The sequence below is a fragment of the Coregonus clupeaformis genome, chromosome 24, assembly GCF_020615455.1.
Source record: "Coregonus clupeaformis isolate EN_2021a chromosome 24, ASM2061545v1, whole genome shotgun sequence".
NCBI lineage: Eukaryota > Metazoa > Chordata > Actinopteri > Salmoniformes > Salmonidae > Coregonus > Coregonus clupeaformis.
In genome coordinates this window covers 56887969-56909146 of record NC_059215.1, presented here as the reverse complement: position 1 = coordinate 56909146, position 21178 = coordinate 56887969, and the positions used below count along the sequence as shown (strand labels likewise).

The following is a 21178-nucleotide window of genomic DNA, read 5'->3' as shown; positions in this document are numbered from 1 at the left end:
ATCACATGTGACATCGAGGGGATTGTTAGACAGGCTCAACATCAGCAAGCTGACCCTGGGAGGGGTCCTCCTAACCGGATGTTTGTCCCTGAGTCTGCTCGCTCCCAGGTACTTCAGTGGGCTCACTCGTCTCCCCTTACCTGTCACCCTGGAGTTTCGCGGACCCTTGACTTTGTGCGACGGAAGTTCTGGTGGGCCACGATGGAGGCGGACACTCGAGCCTTCATTGCTGCTTGTACGGTATGTGCACGAAGTAAAAACTCCACCCAGGCCAGCGCTGGTCATCTACGACCTCTACCTATACCCAGCCGGCCCTGGTCGCATATCGCTATGGATTTTGTCACTGGACTTCCCCCCTCATCTGGTAAGACTGTCATTCTTACGGTGATTGATCGTTTTTCTAAGTTCGCTCATTTTTTGGGCCTACCTAAACTGCCCACTGCCAGAGAGACGGCTGATATTTTGGTTGAACATGTGTTCCGCTCTCATGGTCTACCCACGGATATTGTCTCTGACAGGGGTCCCCAGTTTGTCTCCCAGGTGTGGAAAGCTTTCTGTAAAGCTTTGGGCATTACATCCAGCCTGTCCTCTGGATATCACCCCCAGACCAACGGGCAAGCCGAGAGAGCGAACCAGGAGATGGAGACCGCTCTTCGCTGTGTCACTGGGTCTAACCCTGGGTCATGGAGCTCCATGCTCCCCTGGGTGGAATATGCTCATAACACCTTGACTAACGCTTCCTCTGGTTTGTCTCCTTTTCTGTGTGCTCTGGGTTATCAACCTCCCCTGTTCCCTTCCCAAGAGAGGGAACTTGCGGTACCCTCGGTGCAGTCCCACATGCGCCGCTGCTTCAAGGTCTGGAGGAAGGCCAGGGTAGCTCTGTCCCGAGCTTCGGCGTACATGCAGAGGCAAGCCAACCGTCACCGGTCCCAGGCTCCCGGTTACTCTCCTGGTCAAGAGGTATGGCTGAAGTCACGGGACCTTCCATTGAAGGTGGAGTCTAAGAAGATGGCGCCTCGTTTTATAGGACCGTTCAAGATACTGTCTATTGTTAACCCCTGCGCGGTTAAGCTACAGCTTCCTGCCTCCCTACGGGTTCATTCCACCTTTCATGTTTCCCAGATTAAGCCTGTGTCGGTTAGCCCTTTGTGCCCGCCCTCTCGTCCCCCTCCTCCGCCCAAGATCGTGGGTGGGGGGTCCGGTCTACACTGTCCGGCGACTTCTGGATGTTCGCCGCCGAGGTCGTGGTTTCCAGTACCTGGTGGATTGGGAGGGTTATGGTCCCGAGGAACGTTCCTGGGTGCCCAGGAGCTTCATTGTGGATCCTGATCTGGTCCGAGAGTTTCATAGGTTACATCCCGATAAACCCCGTCGGCCGCCAGGTGGCGTCCGTAGAGGGGGGTACTGTTAGGCCTACTGCTGCTAGGTAGCTCTCTCTCTGCTCTCCCCCTCCCCTCTGTCTGTCCTTGATTGCAGGAGTGAAGTCTGGTGTGCGGGAGTCAGGGTTCCAGCTGCAGCTCATTCACCATAATCACCTCAGCCTTTAAGACCCGGTCAAACTTTCCACTCATCGTCAGATCATAGTCAAGACAACCATATATTTGGAACCTGACTCCTGCCTCCGCTTCACTCCTGCCACCACCATCCTGCTCTCCACTATCGGGCCTCTCCTTTGGACTCACCACGGACACTAGGACATTACGGTACCACACCTGCCCTGACCTGGATCTGTACCCTCCCTGTAACCTGGACTTGCTCTTCCCCATTTATTGGAAACCTGGACTATTGAACATTATAATAAACCTGTTAAAACTTCTCTGGCTTGGTGTACTTGTCTGCATTTGGGTTCTATCCAGTTAAATCATAACACTGGAATGTTGTCCCACTCCTCTTCAATGGCTGTGCGAAGTTGCTGGATATTGCCGGGAACTGGAACACACTTTTGTACACGTCGAGCCAGAGCATCCCAAACATGCTCAATGGGTGACATGTCTGGTGAGTTTGCAGGCCATAGAAGAACTGGGACATTTTCAGCTTCCAGGAATTGTGTACAGATCCTTGCGACATGGGGCCGTGCATTATCATGCTGAAACATGAGGTGATGGCACGACAATGGGCCTCAGTTTCTCGGTATCTCTGCGCATGCAAATTGCCATTGATAAAATGCAACTGTGTTCGTTGTCCGTAGCTTATGGCTACGCACACCCGGTCTTAGGGATGGCTAACTCTGGAAATTATTTTGGTCTCTACTGAGTTAGGTAAATCATCTTTGTTTTGTGGAACAATCTTCAAAATGTTCTTAAATTGGATGTTTTGGTGCCTCTAGGCCAATTCAGAACGCTGATTGAGGACCTTTTTACTGATGAATGTCTTTGTTTTATATACATTTACATTTACATTTTAGTCATTTAGCAGACGCTCTTATCCACAGCGACTTACAGTTAGTAATATATGACAGTGTTTTTCTTTCTGCTTGCATTTTGTATTTATATTTTGATGTGTGTATTTTCTATAATTTATGTAATTCAGGGCTCATCTGTAAAAGAGACCTTGGTCTCAGTATGACTAAATAAATAAACAGCAGTCTATGGGCAAGTCTACACGGCTGTCTATGGGCAAGTCTACACAGCAGTCTATAGGCAAGTCTACACAGAGGTCTATGTGCTACTATTCTACACAGAAGTCTATGGGCTAGTCTACACAGAAGTCTACGGGCTAGTCTTCTACACAGCAGTCTGCTCTTGGCCGTGGGGATTACTTTCATTACAGAGCTGCAATTCAGAAGTAATGAGAGGATGGAGCAGGGCCAGGAGAGAGATGGACCACGTCCAGGGGAGGACTGCTCCCATTGTGTGTTAACTGGGACAAACCTGGGTCAGTAGTAAACGGTTCCAGAACATAAACACAAACCAAACACACAGCAGACAAACCAAGAGGAGGAGGAGGCGGAATAAGAAGATGATGAGGATGAGAAGAATGAGAGAAAGAGAGTACAGAGAGATAAAGTAGTTTCTTGGATTGTGAGTCGATCCATAATGATTGATCATCTGAGTAACGCTCCTTCTGGGTAAAAAACAAAGACAGTAAAGCTATTGGGTGGAGTCCATCTGAGAGCCATACAGTAAAACCATTCTCACATGGCCTCCCTATTGTGCAACACCACTTTGTGTGACATCACTGCGGTCGTGAAGCGAATGATTTGCGTCGTTAAGTGCATGGCCGTGCTCAAAGTGAAAATGTGCACCAAAATCACTCATCACACATTGTAAGCTAAGCAAGCTAGAACTAAAGTTAGTTAGTTAAGTATATTTGCTAGAAACACTACTGGGGATAGGCTATATCAGCTGATCATCACTAATGCAGGCTAGATGAATTGGCTAGTTAGCTAGGCAATGCTGTTAAAACAAGCTAGTTTTTACTTGATTTGAATTTGTTCTGCTACTGACAAACGGTCAAACTGCATTTGCCCCCTTCCCTGTTCCTGACCGTGGGTCAACACATGATAGCAACTCCAACGTAACCTACTACTGGCGGTATTAATTTGAAACTCACCGCTCGCCGCCGGTCGGTAGCTCGTGCATGCGACTAGAACAAGTGCAGCGCTCGCGGTGGCAGAAGGGCGATTCAAGATTCAATGAGAAATCATCTACGTAGTTTGATAGGCAATACGTTGCATTTAAAGTTACAAGAGAAAAAAATAGTATATGTGTAGCTGAGGGTATCTTTAGTGAAAATTCTAGTAAGTGCGAAGACCTTCTTATAGCGAGAGAGAGCTACATTTCTAAAACATAACCCATAGGCTGTATCTCAGAACCTAGGCCTATCTGTAAGCCTTTCTATGGCTCTGTCAAACCCAAAAGCCTTTGGCCTGATTTCAAACTCTTGGTCATATCTATAACAAATTGGCTGTATATCCAACCATTTGGCCTCATCTCAAACCTATGGCAATATCTCAAGTCCTCAACCATATCTATAATCATTTGGCCACATCAAGCCTTGCACTGTGTGTACTGTATATCAGGGCTATGTTACCATGGGGCCGGAGGTAATGACTGCCGTTTTATGTACTCTTAACCAACCGTGCTATAACTTATTTTGTACATAATGTTGCTGCTACCGTCTCTTATGACCGAAAAGAGCTTCTGGACATCAGTACAGTGATTACTCACCTTGAACTGGACAAATAATTTTTCTTTAATGAGTCGGACAAGAGGGATTTGCTCCAGACACCCAACAGGGCCCTCATCCCCGTCATTCGCAGTAGAAAAAAATGAGATATCACGGAAGGAGATCGGGGTGCTAGGTAAGGAGCCGGCGACGAGTGGCTAATCTTCCTTTGCCATCGATACTGTTGGCCGACTTACAATCGCTTGATAATAAAGTGGACGAACTACAGGCACGAATATCCTACCAACGGGACATTAAAAACTGTAATATCTTATGTTTCACTGAGTCGTGGCTGAACGAAGACATGAATAACATACAGCTGGCGGTTTATACACTGTATCGGCAGGATAGAACAGCAGCCTCTGGTAAGACAAGGGGTGGCGGTCTATGTATATTTGTAAACAACAGCTGGTGCACGATATCTAAGGAAGTCTCAAGGTTTTGTTCGCCTGAGGTAGAGTATCTCATGATAAGCTGTACACCACACTATCTACCAAGAGAGTTTTCATCTATATTCTTCGTAGCTGTCTATTTACCACCACAAAATGATGCTGGCACTAAGACTGCACTCAATGAACTGTATATGGCCATAAGCAAACAGGAAAATGCTCATCCAGAGGTGGCGCTCCTAGTGGCCGTGGACTTTAATGCAGGGAAACTTAAATCCGTTCTACCTCATTTCTACCTTCATGTTAAAACTCTAGACCACCTTTACTCCACACACAGAGATGCGTACAAAGCTCTCCCTCGCCCTCCATTTCGCAAATCTGACCATAATTCTATCCTCCTGATTCCTGCTTACAAGCAAGAACTAAAGCAGGAAGCACCAGTGACTCGGTCAATAACAAAGTGGTCAGATGAAGCAGATGCTGTAAAAACAAAGACAGTAAAGCTATTGGGTGGAGTCCATCTGAGAGCCATACAGTAAAACCATTCTCACATGGCCTCCCTATTGTGCAACACCACTTTGTGTGACATCACTGCGGTCGTGAAGCGAATGATTTGCGTCGTTAAGTGCATGGCCGTGCTCAAAGTGAAAATGTGCACCAAAATCACTCATCACACATTGTAAGCTAAGCAAGCTAGAACTAAAGTTAGTTAGTTAAGTATATTTGCTAGAAACACTACTGGGGATAGGCTATATCAGCTGATCATCACTAATGCAGGCTAGATGAATTGGCTAGTTAGCTAGGCAATGCTGTTAAAATAAGCTAGTTTTTACTTGATTTGAATTTGTTCTGCTACTGACAAACGGTCAAACTGCATTTGCCCCCTTCCCTGTTCCTGACCGTGGGTCAACACATGATAGCAACTCCAACGTAACCTACTACTGGCGGTATTAATTTGAAACTCACCGCTCGCCGCCGGTCGGTAGCTCGTGCATGCGACTAGAACAAGTGCAGTGCTCGCGGTGGCAGAAGGGCGATTCAAGATTCAATGAGAAATCATCTACGTAGTTTGATAGGCAATACGTTGCATTTAAAGTTACAAGAGAAAAAAATAGTATATGTGTAGCTGAGGGTATCTTTAGTGAAAATTCTAGTAAGTGCGAAGACCTTCTTATAGCGAGAGAGAGCTACATTTCTAAAACATAACCCATAGGCTGTATCTCAGAACCTAGGCCTATCTGTAAGCCTTTCTATGGCTCTGTCAAACCCAAAAGCCTTTGGCCTGATTTCAAACTCTTGGTCATATCTATAACAAATTGGCTGTATATCCAACCATTTGGCCTCATCTCAAACCTATGGCAATATCTCAAGTCCTCAACCATATCTATAATCATTTGGCCACATCAAGCCTTGCACTGTGTGTACTGTATATCAGGGCTATGTTACCATGGGGCCGGAGGTAATGACTGCCGTTTTATGTACTCTTAACCAACCGTGCTATAACTTATTTTGTACATAATGTTGCTGCTACCGTCTCTTATGACCGAAAAGAGCTTCTGGACATCAGTACAGTGATTACTCACCTTGAACTGGACAAATAATTTTTCTTTAATGAGTCGGACAAGAGGGATTTGCTCCAGACACCCAACAGGGCCCTCATCCCCGTCATTCGCAGTAGAAAAAAATGAGATATCACGGAAGGAGATCGGGGTGCTAGGTAAGGAGCCGGCGACGAGTGGCTAATCTTCCTTTGCCATCGATACTGTTGGCCGACTTACAATCGCTTGATAATAAAGTGGACGAACTACAGGCACGAATATCCTACCAACGGGACATTAAAAACTGTAATATCTTATGTTTCACTGAGTCGTGGCTGAACGAAGACATGAATAACATACAGCTGGCGGTTTATACACTGTATCGGCAGGATAGAACAGCAGCCTCTGGTAAGACAAGGGGTGGCGGTCTATGTATATTTGTAAACAACAGCTGGTGCACGATATCTAAGGAAGTCTCAAGGTTTTGTTCGCCTGAGGTAGAGTATCTCATGATAAGCTGTACACCACACTATCTACCAAGAGAGTTTTCATCTATATTCTTCGTAGCTGTCTATTTACCACCACAAAATGATGCTGGCACTAAGACTGCACTCAATGAACTGTATATGGCCATAAGCAAACAGGAAAATGCTCATCCAGAGGTGGCGCTCCTAGTGGCCGTGGACTTTAATGCAGGGAAACTTAAATCCGTTCTACCTCATTTCTACCTTCATGTTAAAACTCTAGACCACCTTTACTCCACACACAGAGATGCGTACAAAGCTCTCCCTCGCCCTCCATTTCGCAAATCTGACCATAATTCTATCCTCCTGATTCCTGCTTACAAGCAAGAACTAAAGCAGGAAGCACCAGTGACTCGGTCAATAACAAAGTGGTCAGATGAAGCAGATGCTGTAAAAAACAAAGACAGTAAAGCTATTGGGTGGAGTCCATCTGAGAGCCATACAGTAAAACCATTCTCACATGGCCTCCCTATTGTGCAACACCACTTTGTGTGACATCACTGCGGTCGTGAAGCGAATGATTTGCGTCGTTAAGTGCATGGCCGTGCTCAAAGTGAAAATGTGCACCAAAATCACTCATCACACATTGTAAGCTAAGCAAGCTAGAACTAAAGTTAGTTAGTTAAGTATATTTGCTAGAAACACTACTGGGGATAGGCTATATCAGCTGATCATCACTAATGCAGGCTAGATGAATTGGCTAGTTAGCTAGGCAATGCTGTTAAAACAAGCTAGTTTTTACTTGATTTGAATTTGTTCTGCTACTGACAAACGGTCAAACTGCATTTGCCCCTTCCCTGTTCCTGACCGTGGGTCAACACATGATAGCAACTCCAACGTAACCTACTACTGGCGGTATTAATTTGAAACTCACCGCTCGACGCCGGTCGGTAGCTCGTGCATGCGACTAGAACAAGTGCAGCGCTCGCGGTGGCAGAAGGGCGATTCAAGATTCAATGAGAAATCATCTACGTAGTTTGATAGGCAATACGTTGCATTTAAAGTTACAAGAGAAAAAAATAGTATATGTGTAGCTGAGGGTATCTTTAGTGAAACTTCTAGTAAGTGCGAAGACCTTCTTATAGCGAGAGAGAGCTACATTTCTAAAACATAACCCATAGGCTGTATCTCAGAACCTAGGCCTATCTGTAAGCCTTTCTATGGCTCTGTCAAACCCAAAAGCCTTTGGCCTGATTTCAAACTCTTGGTCATATCTATAACAAATTGGCTGTATATCCAACCATTTGGCCTCATCTCAAACCTATGGCAATATCTCAAGTCCTCAACCATATCTATAATCATTTGGCCACATCAAGCCTTGCACTGTGTGTACTGTATATCAGGGCTATGTTACCATGGGGCCGGAGGTAATGACTGCCGTTTATGTACTCTTAACCAACCGTGCTATAACTTATTTTGTACATAATGTTGCTGCTACCGTCTCTTATGACCGAAAAGAGCTTCTGGACATCAGTACAGTGATTACTCACCTTGAACTGGACAAATAATTTTTCTTTAATGAGTCGGACAAGAGGGATTTGCTCCAGACACCCAACAGGGCCCTCATCCCCGTCATTCGCAGTAGAAAAAAATGAGATATCACGGAAGGAGATCGGGGTGCTAGGTAAGGAGCCGGCGACGAGTGGCTAATCTTCCTTTGCCATCGATACTGTTGGCCGACTTACAATCGCTTGATAATAAAGTGGACGAACTACAGGCACGAATATCCTACCAACGGGACATTAAAAACTGTAATATCTTATGTTTCACTGAGTCGTGGCTGAACGAAGACATGAATAACATACAGCTGGCGGGTTATACACTGTATCGGCAGGATAGAACAGCAGCCTCTGGTAAGACAAGGGGTGGCGGTCTATGTATATTTGTAAACAACAGCTGGTGCACGATATCTAAGGAAGTCTCAAGGTTTTGTTCGCCTGAGGTAGAGTATCTCATGATAAGCTGTACACCACACTATCTACCAAGAGAGTTTTCATCTATATTCTTCGTAGCTGTCTATTTACCACCACAAAATGATGCTGGCACTAAGACTGCACTCAATGAACTGTATATGGCCATAAGCAAACAGGAAAATGCTCATCCAGAGGTGGCGCTCCTAGTGGCCGTGGACTTTAATGCAGGGAAACTTAAATCCGTTCTACCTCATTTCTACCTTCATGTTAAAACTCTAGACCACCTTTACTCCACACACAGAGATGCGTACAAAGCTCTCCCTCGCCCTCCATTTCGCAAATCTGACCATAATTCTATCCTCCTGATTCCTGCTTACAAGCAAGAACTAAAGCAGGAAGCACCAGTGACTCGGTCAATAACAAAGTGGTCAGATGAAGCAGATGCTAAGCTACAGGACTGTTTTGCTAGCACAGACTGGAATATGTTCCGGGATTCTTCCGATGGCATTGAGGAGTACACCACATCAGTCACTGGCTTCATCAATAAGTGCATCGATGACGTCGTCCCCACAGTGACTGTACGTACATACCCCAACCAGAAGCCATAGATTACAGGCAACATCTGCAATGAGCTAAAGGATAGAGCTGCCGCTTTCAAGGAGCGGGACTCTAACCCGGAAGCTAATAAGAAATCTCGATATGCCCTCCGACGAACCATCAAACAGGCAATATTACAGACTACAAAGGGAAGCACAGCCATGAGCCGCCCAGTGACACGAGACTACCAGACGAGCTAGATTACTTCTATACTCGCTTCGAGGCAAGTAACACTGAAACATGCATGAGAGCATCAGCTGTTCTGGACGACTGTGTGATCACGCTCTCCGTAGCCGATGTGAGTAAGATCAACATTCACAAGGCCGCAGGGCCAGATGGATTACCAGGACGTGTACTCCGAGCATGCGCTGACCAACTGGCAAGTGTCTTCACTGACATTTTCAACCTCTCCCTGTCTGAGTCTGTAATACCAACATGTTTCAAGCAGACCGCCATAGTCCCTGTGCCCAAGAAAAATAAGGTAACTTGCCTAAATGACTACCGACCTGTAGCACTCACGTCTGTAGCCATGAAGTGCTTTGAAAGGCTGGTCATGGTTCACATCAACACCATTATCACAGAAACCCTGGACCCACTCCAATTTGCATACCGCCCCAACAGATCCACAGATGATGCAATCTCTATTGCGCTCCACACTGCCCTTTCACACCTGGACAAAAGGAACACCTACGTGAGAATGTTATTCATTGACTACAGCTCAGCGTTCAACACCATAGTGCCCTCAAAGCTCATCACTAAGCTAAGGACCCTTGGACTAAACACCTCCCTCTGCAACTGGATCCTGGACTTCCTGATGGGCCGCCCACAGGTGGTAAGGGTAGGTAACAACACATCCCCCATGCTGATCCTCAACCTGGGGGCCCCTCAGGGGTGCGTGCTCAGTCCCCTCCTGTATTCCCTGTTCACTCATGACTGCATGGCCAGGCACGACTCCAACACCATCATTAAGTTTGTAGATGACACAACAGTGGTAGGCCTGATCACCGACAACGACGAGACAGCCTATAGGGAGGAGGTCAGAGACCTGGCTGAGTGGTGCCAGGACAACAACCTCTCCCTCAACGTGATCAAGATAAAGGAGATGATTGTGGACTACAGGAAATAGAAGAGGACCGAGCACCCCCCTTCCTCATCGACGGGGCTGTAGTGGAGCAGGTTGAGAGCTTCAAGTTCCTTGGTGTCCACATCACCAACAAACTAACATGGTCCAAGCACCCCATCTTTTACGCTGCTGCTATTCTCTGTTCATTATCTATGCGTAGTCACTTTAATAACTCTACCGACATATACATATTACCTCAATTACCTCGACTAACCGGTGCCCCCGCACATTGACTCGGTACCGGTACCCCCTGAATATAGCCTCGCTATTGTTATTTTTACTGCTGCTCTTTAATTATTTTATTTTGTATTATTTTATATTGTCCACTGGCCTACCATGAGAGTTAGACTGTGATAAACGGGTTAGCACTCAACACACATGCTGCTGGAGAGGGAGGGAGGAAAGACAGAGAGAGTGAGGGGGGTTGATTTGAAGTTCTGCACAAATGTTTCTCTCTTCTCTCTCTCTCTCTCAGAGAGAGAAATGGAAAGAGAGAGACATAGTCAGAAGGAAATGAGCAGCGAGGTTTTTGTGTGGATAACTCTCAGAAATAAAGAAGAAGAAACATGGCTGCTGATGACTGTATAGCCATCCCCAGATCCACAGCTGAAAGTCATATTGAGCTCTGAGTTTCCCTTTTGACCTTCCTCTCCCTCCCTGAGCCTTTGACAGGGACGTCCCCAAGGCCCAGAGCTGCTGGGAGAGGTCCGCTTTCACCTCACAGCACTCGCTCCAACACACAGACACTAAGAAAACACAGAGGCCATCAAGACCTGTGCTCCACACGCATGCACACACACACCCACAGCTTGCTGGGCCTATTTATTCTTCCTTTTTAACATTCTTTCATAAAACAGATAGATAGAAATGGGGGGAGCAAGGTGGGGAGCATGAAGCACGAAACCTCATACAAATGGAGAGAAAGACAGAAACAGAGAAAGATAGTAGCCGTACTATATCCCATACTTTATGCTCCACATTAGGAAGGGAGCATGGCAGACAGACTCAGCAGTGAGAGAGACCAATGACAGTTCGCTGCTGCTCCACACTTCACACAGCAGGAGGAAATGATACACCCACAGAGGAAAGACAACGGGAGGGGAGAGGAGGAGAGAAGACGAGAGGCCTCGGTAGAGTAGAAGTGGAGATGGAGCAGGATCAGGAAGTGTAAGGCTTACATTTGAGTCCCGGCAAGAAACATTGGTGTTGGTTACTTGGTGGGTTACAAGGAAATCCAAATGTTTGAATGCTGTGTTTCAGTGTAGTTCTTAGTGACAAAACTCAGGCATATCTTCTGGCACCCGAGAAGAGTACCTCCTCTGCACTGGGGCCCTCAGGGTGTTTGTGTTGTTATTCTTATAGGTCCCCAGTCAACCTCTATCCCCAGTGTCAGGATCTCATGACTAAAGTCAAAGATGCGATTCCTTGCCTATAGCTGCAGGGTATACATTACAATACGAAAATAAAGGAAAATACCTACACCTTGCTCGTAGAGGTTTAATGTTTTGACCACTCCTACAACTTCGATAGATCCACTTAGTTAATAGTTGTTGACGTGTTGCTTCATTAAAGCAAGCAGGCCAATACAGCAGGCTTTCTTACCAAGTTAATGACAGGGTTGCTCAAGGACCGGACTCATAGCCCCCTGCCCTTGTGTCTGGGCAACAGAGCATGCATGCCTCTCTCTCTCACTCTCTCTCCTGAGGCATCAAAGGTCTGAGGAATCAAAGGGCTGCTCATGCCATTAATTACTTCTGCAGATTACTATAACAGAAAACATTGTTCACAAGTACTCACACACAGCTCTCCTCTGAACATACATATCCTATACACTAAGCTTTAAACACACACATACGCATGCACTCTCTCAAGCACTGTTCCTTACACACTCCCTGGGAGTGTACACGTGCCTGCCTCACGTTTGGGTCATGTGAGTCAGACATGTGAAGCCTCTGTGGCTGTGGAGCTGAGAGGGAGCAAAGAGGAATTCTAGCTCAGTCATCAACACACTCTTAAAACTTCTGAATGACGGAAAGGGAAAACCCAGAGAGAGGGGGCTCCACAACTGGTCCTTAGGGACCAGGACTGTGCATGAGAGAGCGGAGTGCTAGGGCTGCCACAGTGGGCTCACATTGGTAAAGGCTTCACTACCACACACACACGCACCTATGCACAAACATTTGCATGCACACACACAATCTACAGTTACACACATGGCCATATCTTTCACTGAGTCTCACTGCACATACAGTACACAAGATCCTTCACTGCATATTCACATGGCGTCATTCATTTCCAATAATATTTACAGTGTAGTTAACACTGATTGGCTGTACATTACATAGTGAAGGACTGGACCGAGCTGTTTACCGTTCACTGTCAGAACAAATCACATTGGTGAAGGTTTATAAACACACATTTGGCTGAGGAACCAGTGGTCCCCATAGCGTTGTAAAAAGCAGCTATAGTCAACAAACACACAGACACACACCAGTCCTTTTGACATGTAATCATGGGGACTTGGTCAGTTACTAAAAGGCCACACTCTGACAAGCAATTCATTATAATTACACGCCTTGCTTTACTACAAAGTGGTAACGGATTTAAACAGATTGACTCTCAATGTGAGAAAGAGAGAATGCCAATGCTTCCATTAAACAGCCTGAGAAATATGCCTGTGAAGATTGATGCGTAACTCTCTCATTCACATGCACACGCGTACGAATGCACGCACACACATGCTTGCGCACACACACTCCCTCCATGTATTATTCCTGCTCTGAGGGGATAGATTGAGACAGAGAGACCAGTTTGTACTGGCAGCCTGACTAGCCTGTGAGCTCTATGGAAATGCCACATCTAATGGAGTACAAAATCTACATTGACTGACAGGGGCTGGGTAGGTATGCCTTGAGGATGCACACAATCAACCTCCACACTCTGCCCTGGCCCCGTGTGTTTTGTGTGTGTCTTTATAAGGGTGGCTGACAGGCAGCACAGGGTGGGAGCAATCAGGGATATTAAAAGGAAATGGTTGCAATTCCGGACCCAAGCAGGATAGTTTTACAAGGGGGAGGGGGTTATTGGAATGAAATGGGACACAGTGATGGTCCGTCTGACTGGACCTCCAAACTAATTGGACAGCTGGGTGAGTAACTGCACTCCTGAAGTCAAATGCCCTCGCATGTCCACACTAGGGTGTTCACAGGTCCACTGAAGTAGAGGGCTGCATTTATCCGCGGGACCCGACAGAGATCATTGCAGCGTGGTCTGCATTTTTCATGCTGCGGGTGGGAGCGGCCGATTCCTCCTCAGTCTGAAAAGTGTTGGTCATCTATTCTCAGCTGTGAATGCAAACACACACAGGCAGCATCTCTACGACAATGTCTTGCGGTCAACCTCCTGGCAGATATTTTCTGTCATAAAACAAACCTCAAACATTTTGAACAGTGTCGATGAGGCTGGTGTAATGGACACACGTACCGTATGGCACCTTTTGAACAGTGCTGCACTGTCACTAGTTAACAGCCGTTTCTACAATTTTTCTTAAAATTTGATTTTAAACCTAACCACACTGCTAACCTTATGTAATCTTTTGTAGCCAATTTCGACTTTGTGGCTGTGGAACTTGACTGTGGCTGTGTTATCTAGCGGAAACCGTCACAGATCAATGGGGGAAAGGTATTTTGAAAGTTTTACTGACATCATCATTCAGAGACCAAACATTACTGCCTCCAGATTGATCTACAGGTCTAAAGTACAGAGCTACAGTAAAGATCAGGGCTGCCATCTAGTGGAGACAATCTGTTAATAACATTTTCAGAACACAATAAGCAAAATCACACACGGTATCAAAAGTTGTTTAATCAAAGGAAATGTCCAGTCACAGAATGTTACAGTAAATGGGTACAAAGGACACAAAAGGGGGTTGGGGTGGGGTAGAGGTTTTACACTCTGCTGGATAGTCCACACTGGGTAGATTACCCACACATTGTGAAAAACAACAAGTCTTCAGTGGCACAGTTAGATTAAGGCAGAGAGTTTATAATGTTCAGAATTAACTGTTCTAGGGTCATTTTCCACTAGAATGTTCTACATGCGTTTCAGATATGGTGTCAACTCAAACACAAATCAACGGTAGCCTACTTGGGCTTTTTCTGATTTACTGTCAAAGACAGTTTTTCCACATTTCAGAATTCTCCTCTAGAACCTTAGAATGATCCACCTAGAAAGTGCCATATTGACCTCATTCCTTATTGCAACTAGACCTTTCCGCTCAGATGGCCAAGTGCTCGTTTATGAGTAGACTGACAGAGAGGTTACAGAGAGAGCCAGGGAGGGGAAAGCATGGTCTGAAGTGTCACTGGTTGGCATATGGAGAGTGACACCCCAGAATCTAGAGCCTTGGAGGACAGAGTTGTTTTTCCTTAGTGGTAAAACTCCCATTCAAGGCAACACACTGGAAGGAAATGAGAGAAAGACAACAGAAGTCCTCTCTCTTCTTTTACATGATGTTTCAGTCCTGTTTCCTCCCCTGACCCAATACCTGGGACCCTGGATAATCTTCAGAGCATGTTCAGTCCAGTGTGACCCCATCAGGCAGTTCCACTACAACAGGGTCACAATCGTCAGGGTCTACCTCAAAGTCCCAGCAGAACTTTTTGGTCAGGTGGGCCTTGAACTTCTCTGCCCTCTTCCGCAGGGTGCCGTCCACCCCCGGCCCACTGGCAAACTGGAAGAAATCCTGAGGGAGAGCAGGGAAATGGAGAGCAGGTTAGAGACGAGACACACCATACACCGTAACGCACGTCGGACGTACTCAGTAGATCACCTGCTGGGTGCCGACGAAAGAAAGGCGATTCAACATGTAGAATCATCGGGAAGTTAATAGAAAATGGCAGACTATGTTTTGTGGTCAGATGCGATAGGACCAATGATGTGTATGAACCCTAGATGACTGACAGGGGGCACTGTTTTGAAGCTACTGCGCAGTCATTTTTGCACTAGATTCAGCCACGGGCTGAAGTTCGTTGGAGCGAACAGGGGGTCGGAAAATTATAAAGTATTGCTTCTTCATCGTTTGTAATGTATTCCCTTGTGAATCTGGTGATGTAATTTATTTTTCCCTGATCAGAGAAATGTGCCATTTAAGTCACTTGCATTATTTACCATAAATTAGTGTGAAAGTGCCAAGTTTTGCCCACTAGATACAGCTGTTTCTGATACCTTTATCAATTTTGCAGGTCTCTTGTGTTTATTAACCCATAAGCCGTCTAAGCCGGTGGAGGGGTTCTACTAAGCTATATGGAATTGTTTTAAGAAGGTCATAACAAGGATAATTTAGCTATTTGATTTGGAATTTTAAGACCCCTTGAAGTATATATTAAAAAAAAAAGTAACTTTTTTTTGTCCCCATTAAAAATGTTATTTGGCCTTACTGATATTAGCCCATTCAAACGCATTGAATAACAGATTCACTACATGGAACAACAGATAGTCCCCCCAAAAAAATCTAAAGGAAGTTTGTTCTGAATTGTCTGTCCTATATCTGAGAGAGATAAGAAAGATCTGGAAACCCTTATTTTGGCACTAAACAGTCTCCATATATACTTCCATTCATTTATTCAACTGGTACCGGGGGACCTTCAGACTAGTCTTGTGAGGCCTGTGGGCGTCCTTGACATGTACATGTTCGTGAGAGTCTCACCTTTCCACAGAAGGGTCATATTAGTCTGTAGCCAGAACTGTTCAGACCCTACAGACGATTTTGTGAGAAGACCGATTTTCGGGACGTCTCATGGTCTGACAAACAACTCTAGCTCTGTCTCCTTTCACCACAGATGTGGAATTGCGAAATCGGCAGATGCAGTGGATTGAGATGCATCCAATACAAAAAAACATCTCTAGCTTAAACTGACAGATTTCATGGTGATGTTTTTATTATGCTAATTCGATTTCCGCGGGGGCACGGACATCGACTCTAGGGGATTAAATTATCACAACATTTTCTTTGCAACTTTGTGTAGAAAATCCATAGCTTTTGAAAATAAATTGTGCAGTCATCCTCACAATTCAAGCCAGTCCTCCATGAAAGCAATTCAGTTTTTCATTCTCTTAGGCTTCATTTATCTCCAGGAAATGGCCCCTCTGTGTGTGGTTTATTCCCTTTAAAAAAGGTATGGATTAGTTAGACCATTCCTGGTCAACAAGCAAACCATTAGGCTACAGCAGTTGTAATGGTTTCAATGTTATGTCCTCTAATGGTCTTCAATTGTAAAAGTCCCAAAGGGTAATGCTTATTGGGCCGGGTTGGGTTTAAAGGTAAACGTCACTAATCACACTACATATAGAGATGTTTTCTAATAATTGTATTTAAAAACATACGACTGCCATGCAATGGTTTTTCTTCCTCTGTAGCTCAATTGGTAGAGCATGGCGCTTGTAACGCCAGGGTAGTGGGTTCGATCCCCGGGACCACCCATACGTAAAATTGTATGCACACATGACTAAGTCGCTTTGGATAAAAGCGTCTGCTAAATGGCATATTATTATTAATTTTTATCATTGTATTATTTTATTAGGGTTTTCACAATATTTTTGTCATAGCCCATTTCTCCGTCAAAGTTTCGGGCTTGTAGAAAAAGTATTAATATGAGAATCACACCATATGGATAGCCCTCTCTGAGAGCTTCCATTTGTTGTACTATTCAATGAGAATTGGTTGAAGCATTAGGTTGCTAAGAGAAGGACAAACTGAATTGCTTTCATGGAGCACTGGCTTTAGCACACAATTGACCACACATTTATTTTCATCACGAGCAAAGGCTATTGGTTTTCTACCCAAAGTTGAAAGGAAATGTTGTGATCCATTTATTAAACACTAGAGACCAGCAACATTGATAAAAGGGTGTGGTGGCAGTAGTAGGAACAGCAGCATCTAGTGGTAAATATTGCAAGCGACTTCAATTTCACAGGAAATCCATTACAAAGGATGAAGAAGCAATATTTCAAACTGCATCTTTATATTACTTGTCAAACATAAAGAACTGATACTGTATACTGGTTGTTGGGGTGGGATTGGTGTGGGGTCCGTGGGTGGCTTTTGACAATTTTATTGGATTCCTCATATCATATTCAACTGTAGGAAGAAGTTTGGTTCAAATTGGATGTTGGGTACTATTTTTATTGAATATTATGTGAATCCTATAATTTGGGTGCAATCAATTAGCTTAATTTATCAGAGATCAAATTAAATGTCAACAAAAGAATGTTTTAGGAATGCTAATCTTATTTAAAGATTAGACCTTAAAACTCATCTGATCTTAAAACAAACCTTTTTAGATTTGCTTTGCCTTAGGGTGCTTTTTAGTCGTTCAGTTAGTATTGTTATTCTTTTGTTTTTTATCCTCGTGTTTGTTGTGTAGTACATATTTAAGTTTTTATTTTCATTGTTTTATTTGTTTTTCCTGTGAAGCACATTGTGTTGCATTCTATGTCTGAAATGTGCTGTATAAATAAAGCTTGATTTGATATGTTTCTAACTACAGAAAGTATTTCAGAACAATCTGAAATGGTGGGTGTCATGGCTTGCTGAAATGACATGGAATGACCCCTGGGGAAGATACTCTATAACACAGACATCTGTAATGATGGGGGTTCATTCATGCCAGCTCACCTGTAGTGTGGAGGTGAGGAAGTTGTCCTGGGACACGATGTCTACAAAGAAGTCTGGAGGTATCTCCCCCAGCTGGTGGTAGAGCACAGCGATGAGGCCCAGGTACAGGTCCCGGCGTTGACGCATGGCCTCCTCACTACGACACAGCAGGGCTAGAAGGCGCTTCCAGTGCTCAAAGCCCTCGTACACATTCCCAATGAGGAAACACACAAATGCAAACTGCAGCTCACCTGGAAGGGGGAGAGAGGGAGAGAAGGGCAAGGGAGAAAGGCAAAGAGAGAGAGAGCGAGAGATGAGCAATCAGTCAGACAGTTAATTATCAACTGGTAGTGAACAAACTCAAAACAATGGTGACATATCCAGTTTATTTTACACCTCTTATATAAAGCAAAGACTGTCCCATAAAATGTGGTTCATAGTGGTTAAGGATAGGCGGTTGAGGAAGAAATATGACCTACAGCAGGGTTCTAATCATGTCAATTCAAATGTCTAAGCCCCAATCTCATTTGATGTTCCGCTGTCTATACATTTCTAGTCTAAGTTCCAATGCAATTTAATTGCTCCATAAATTCATATAAACTGGTCAAATATACCACATAGGTCTCCATTCTCACTCACCCAGCACGTTGAGTGGCTGCTGCTGGTGGTGTTTCTCCAGTAGACTGTCCAGGGCATAGCTCAAGTCCAGGCTGCACTGGGTGATCTGGGCTGGGGTGGCCCCAGGTGGGTAGTTCTGCCTGGGGATGGGGGAGAACCTCAGCTCAGTCCCCTCTCTTGGCTTCATCCTGGGCAGCCTGTCCAGGCCCTCCCTCATGCTCTGACACTCTGTGTCATTCCTGGGCAGGTTCTGCTCGTCGCGATCCTTGGTGTGTGTGAGCTGGAGCTCTGGGATCACGTCACTGAAGGCGCACACACGCCCAGAGAGAGGCTGCAGCCTGGTGGCCAGCTCCTGGTTCACCTTGTCAGTTAGGGAGACCCACTTCCGCATCACCTCGTACGGGTAGGGCCCCAGGAAAGGGTCCAGGTCTCGTAGGCCTGCCCGGACCCGACCCACCTCATCTTCATTCTGAGTGGCAGAGAAGTCCAGATCCTCCACTTTGGGGTCCCAGTTGGCCAGCAGGATCTCTCTTGGTTTCAGGGTGAGGAAGAGGCCTGTTCTAGGGCCTGTTTCACCTCCGCGGTCTGGTGCGTTACAGGAGCAGTAGTGGAGGAAGTGGAGACCTGGTGGGATCATTTTCACCCCGCGGAAGCGAGGCCCAACCTGCCAGCTCTTGTAGTCAATGCCCAGCTCAGTGCCCTCGGGAACCCCCAGCAGTACGAGGGTCGCCCCCTCCTCAAACAACCCCCGTGCCACCTCGGGATCCATGTCCACCGTGGCCGTGGCTGTTCAGACAGTGATGGGAATGGATCGAGACAGACGTTAGCAAGCTAGTTCTTTGAACGTCATGCTTCATGATTACTACAAAAAAAGTCAGTTAAATACCGTACATATCAGATGTATTTTACTTTATTATGCTTTGAGCTAGCAAGGTAGCAAGGTAGCTAGCTAGCTAGCTCTAGTAGCCAACGTTAGATAGCTAGCGTTAGCTAGCTAAGCAAGGCTAGCAAGCCGGTTCTGAATTGAACTCCATAACTAAAGTTAGCTACCAAACACTTGCCCAAATGTACCCTTAACGTGCAAATAAAGTTCACATACTTAGCTAACACACGAGAGTGGTGTTTCGAAAATCAAGACGTTTCAAAAAAACATTCACTGTACCTGAAATTTTAGTAGATGCGTTCATGTTGCTACTTCACATGACCGTGCGTGCCTAACATCTTTCCCAAAAGAAACAAACACCTAAGATGAGAAACGTTCCGAAGGAATGCAACTTGGGAAGACTTTTTGAGAAAAAAATAAGATGATTATTGCATCACACGAACATTGTACAAAACAATATACAAATATCACACATGACAAAATACCCCCCAAAAAAGTAAATAATAAATAAAGACACAAAGCAAGTATATTACACTATAGACAAATTACATCTTGACAAATACTGTAGACACTTATTTGATCATTTGCTATTTATAACTTTCAGGGATGTTATATAATATTCTAAATCAGTTTTTTCTTTATGGATGAACATTTTCCCCTGTAAAATTAACAAATCCACAATGTATTGGCAGACATTGTGCATGTACTGTATGTAAAATAAGATGTGCAAACCTGTAAGCATTACCAAATTTGATATACTTTTTATCACTAACATATATTTTCATATCTGTCCAAAATATTTCACTATGCAAACAATCACAAAATAAATGCTCTATAGTCTAATTTTCCAATTCACAAAAGCTACATTCATTTTCTACATTAATTACATATTTAGAAACACAAATATTACATCAAATCAAATCAAATGTTATTTGTCACATACACGTGTTTAGCAGATGATATTGCGGGTGTAGCGAAATGCTTGTGCTTCTATCTCCGACAGTGCAGTAATATCTAACAAGTAATATCCAACAATTTCACAACATATACCCAATACACACAAATCTAAGTAAGGAATGGAATTTAAGAATATATACATATATGGACAAGCAATGACAGAGTGGCATGGACTAAGATACAGTAGAATATTATAGAATACAGTATATACATATGAGATGAGTAATGCAAGATATGTAAACATTATTAAAGTGACTAGTGTTCCATTTCTTAAAGTGGCCAGTGATTTCAATAGGCAGCAGCCAGCCTCTAGTGTGCTAGTGATGGCTATTTAACAGTCTGATGGCCTTGAAATATAAGCTGTTTTTCATTCTCTCGGTCCCAGCATTGATGCACCTGTACTGACCTCGCCTTCTGGATGATATCGGGGTGAACAGACAATGGCTTGGCTGGTTGATGTTCTACTGTATCTTAGTCCATGCCACTCTGTCATTGCTTGTCCATATATGCATATATTCTTAAATTCCATGGCCTTGAAATAGAAGCTGTTTTTCATTGTCTCGGTTCCAGCATTGATGCATCTGTACTGACCTTGCTTTCTAGATGATAGCGGGGTGAACAGGCAATGGCTCGGGTGGTTGATGTCCTTGATGATCTTTATGGCCTTCCTGTGACATCGGGTGCTGTAGGTGTCATTACAAGGATAACATGTGTGAAGGATCTTGCAAGAGACTTCTCTTACTTTATCAGTTATCAAATATTTATGTGGATTAGTCCACGCATGCTGCCATTTCACATCAAATCAAGATGCCCAT

At 44.7% G+C, this 21178-nt stretch overlaps 1 protein-coding gene across 2 annotated transcripts; it reads right to left on the bottom strand.

The window, feature by feature from the left end:
- Positions 1-14095: 14095 nt before the first annotated feature.
- On the bottom strand, positions 14096-19777 carry LOC121537560 (protein AAR2 homolog). Of its 2 annotated transcripts, none has more exons than XM_041845165.1 (4): positions 19686-19777; positions 18545-19309; positions 17927-18156; positions 14096-14995 (listed from the first exon to the last, which is right to left on the bottom strand). In XM_041845165.1, the coding sequence occupies exons 1-4, from the start codon at positions 19708-19710 to the stop codon at positions 14828-14830; spliced, it is 1188 nt and encodes a 395-aa protein (XP_041701099.1). In that variant the 5' UTR covers positions 19711-19777; the 3' UTR covers positions 14096-14827. The 2 variants fall into 2 exon arrangements, with proteins under 2 accessions (XP_041701099.1, XP_045062836.1); XM_045206901.1 differs by having other exon boundaries at positions 19623-19702.
- Between the last annotated feature and the right edge of the window lie 1401 nt (positions 19778-21178).

Bases quoted from the DNA above. Each gene is read 5' to 3' on its own strand.
- LOC121537560 (XM_041845165.1), bottom strand. From the start codon at position 19,710: ATGAACGCATCTACTAAAATTTCAG. The intron at 19,310-19,685 runs GTACAGTGAATG...CTGTCTGAACAG, and splicing joins CGCATCTACTAAAATTTCAG to CCACGGCCACGGTGGACATG. The intron at 14,996-17,926 runs GTGAGCTGGCAT...GCTCTCCCTCAG, and splicing joins TCCTCACCTCCACACTACAG to GATTTCTTCCAGTTTGCCAG.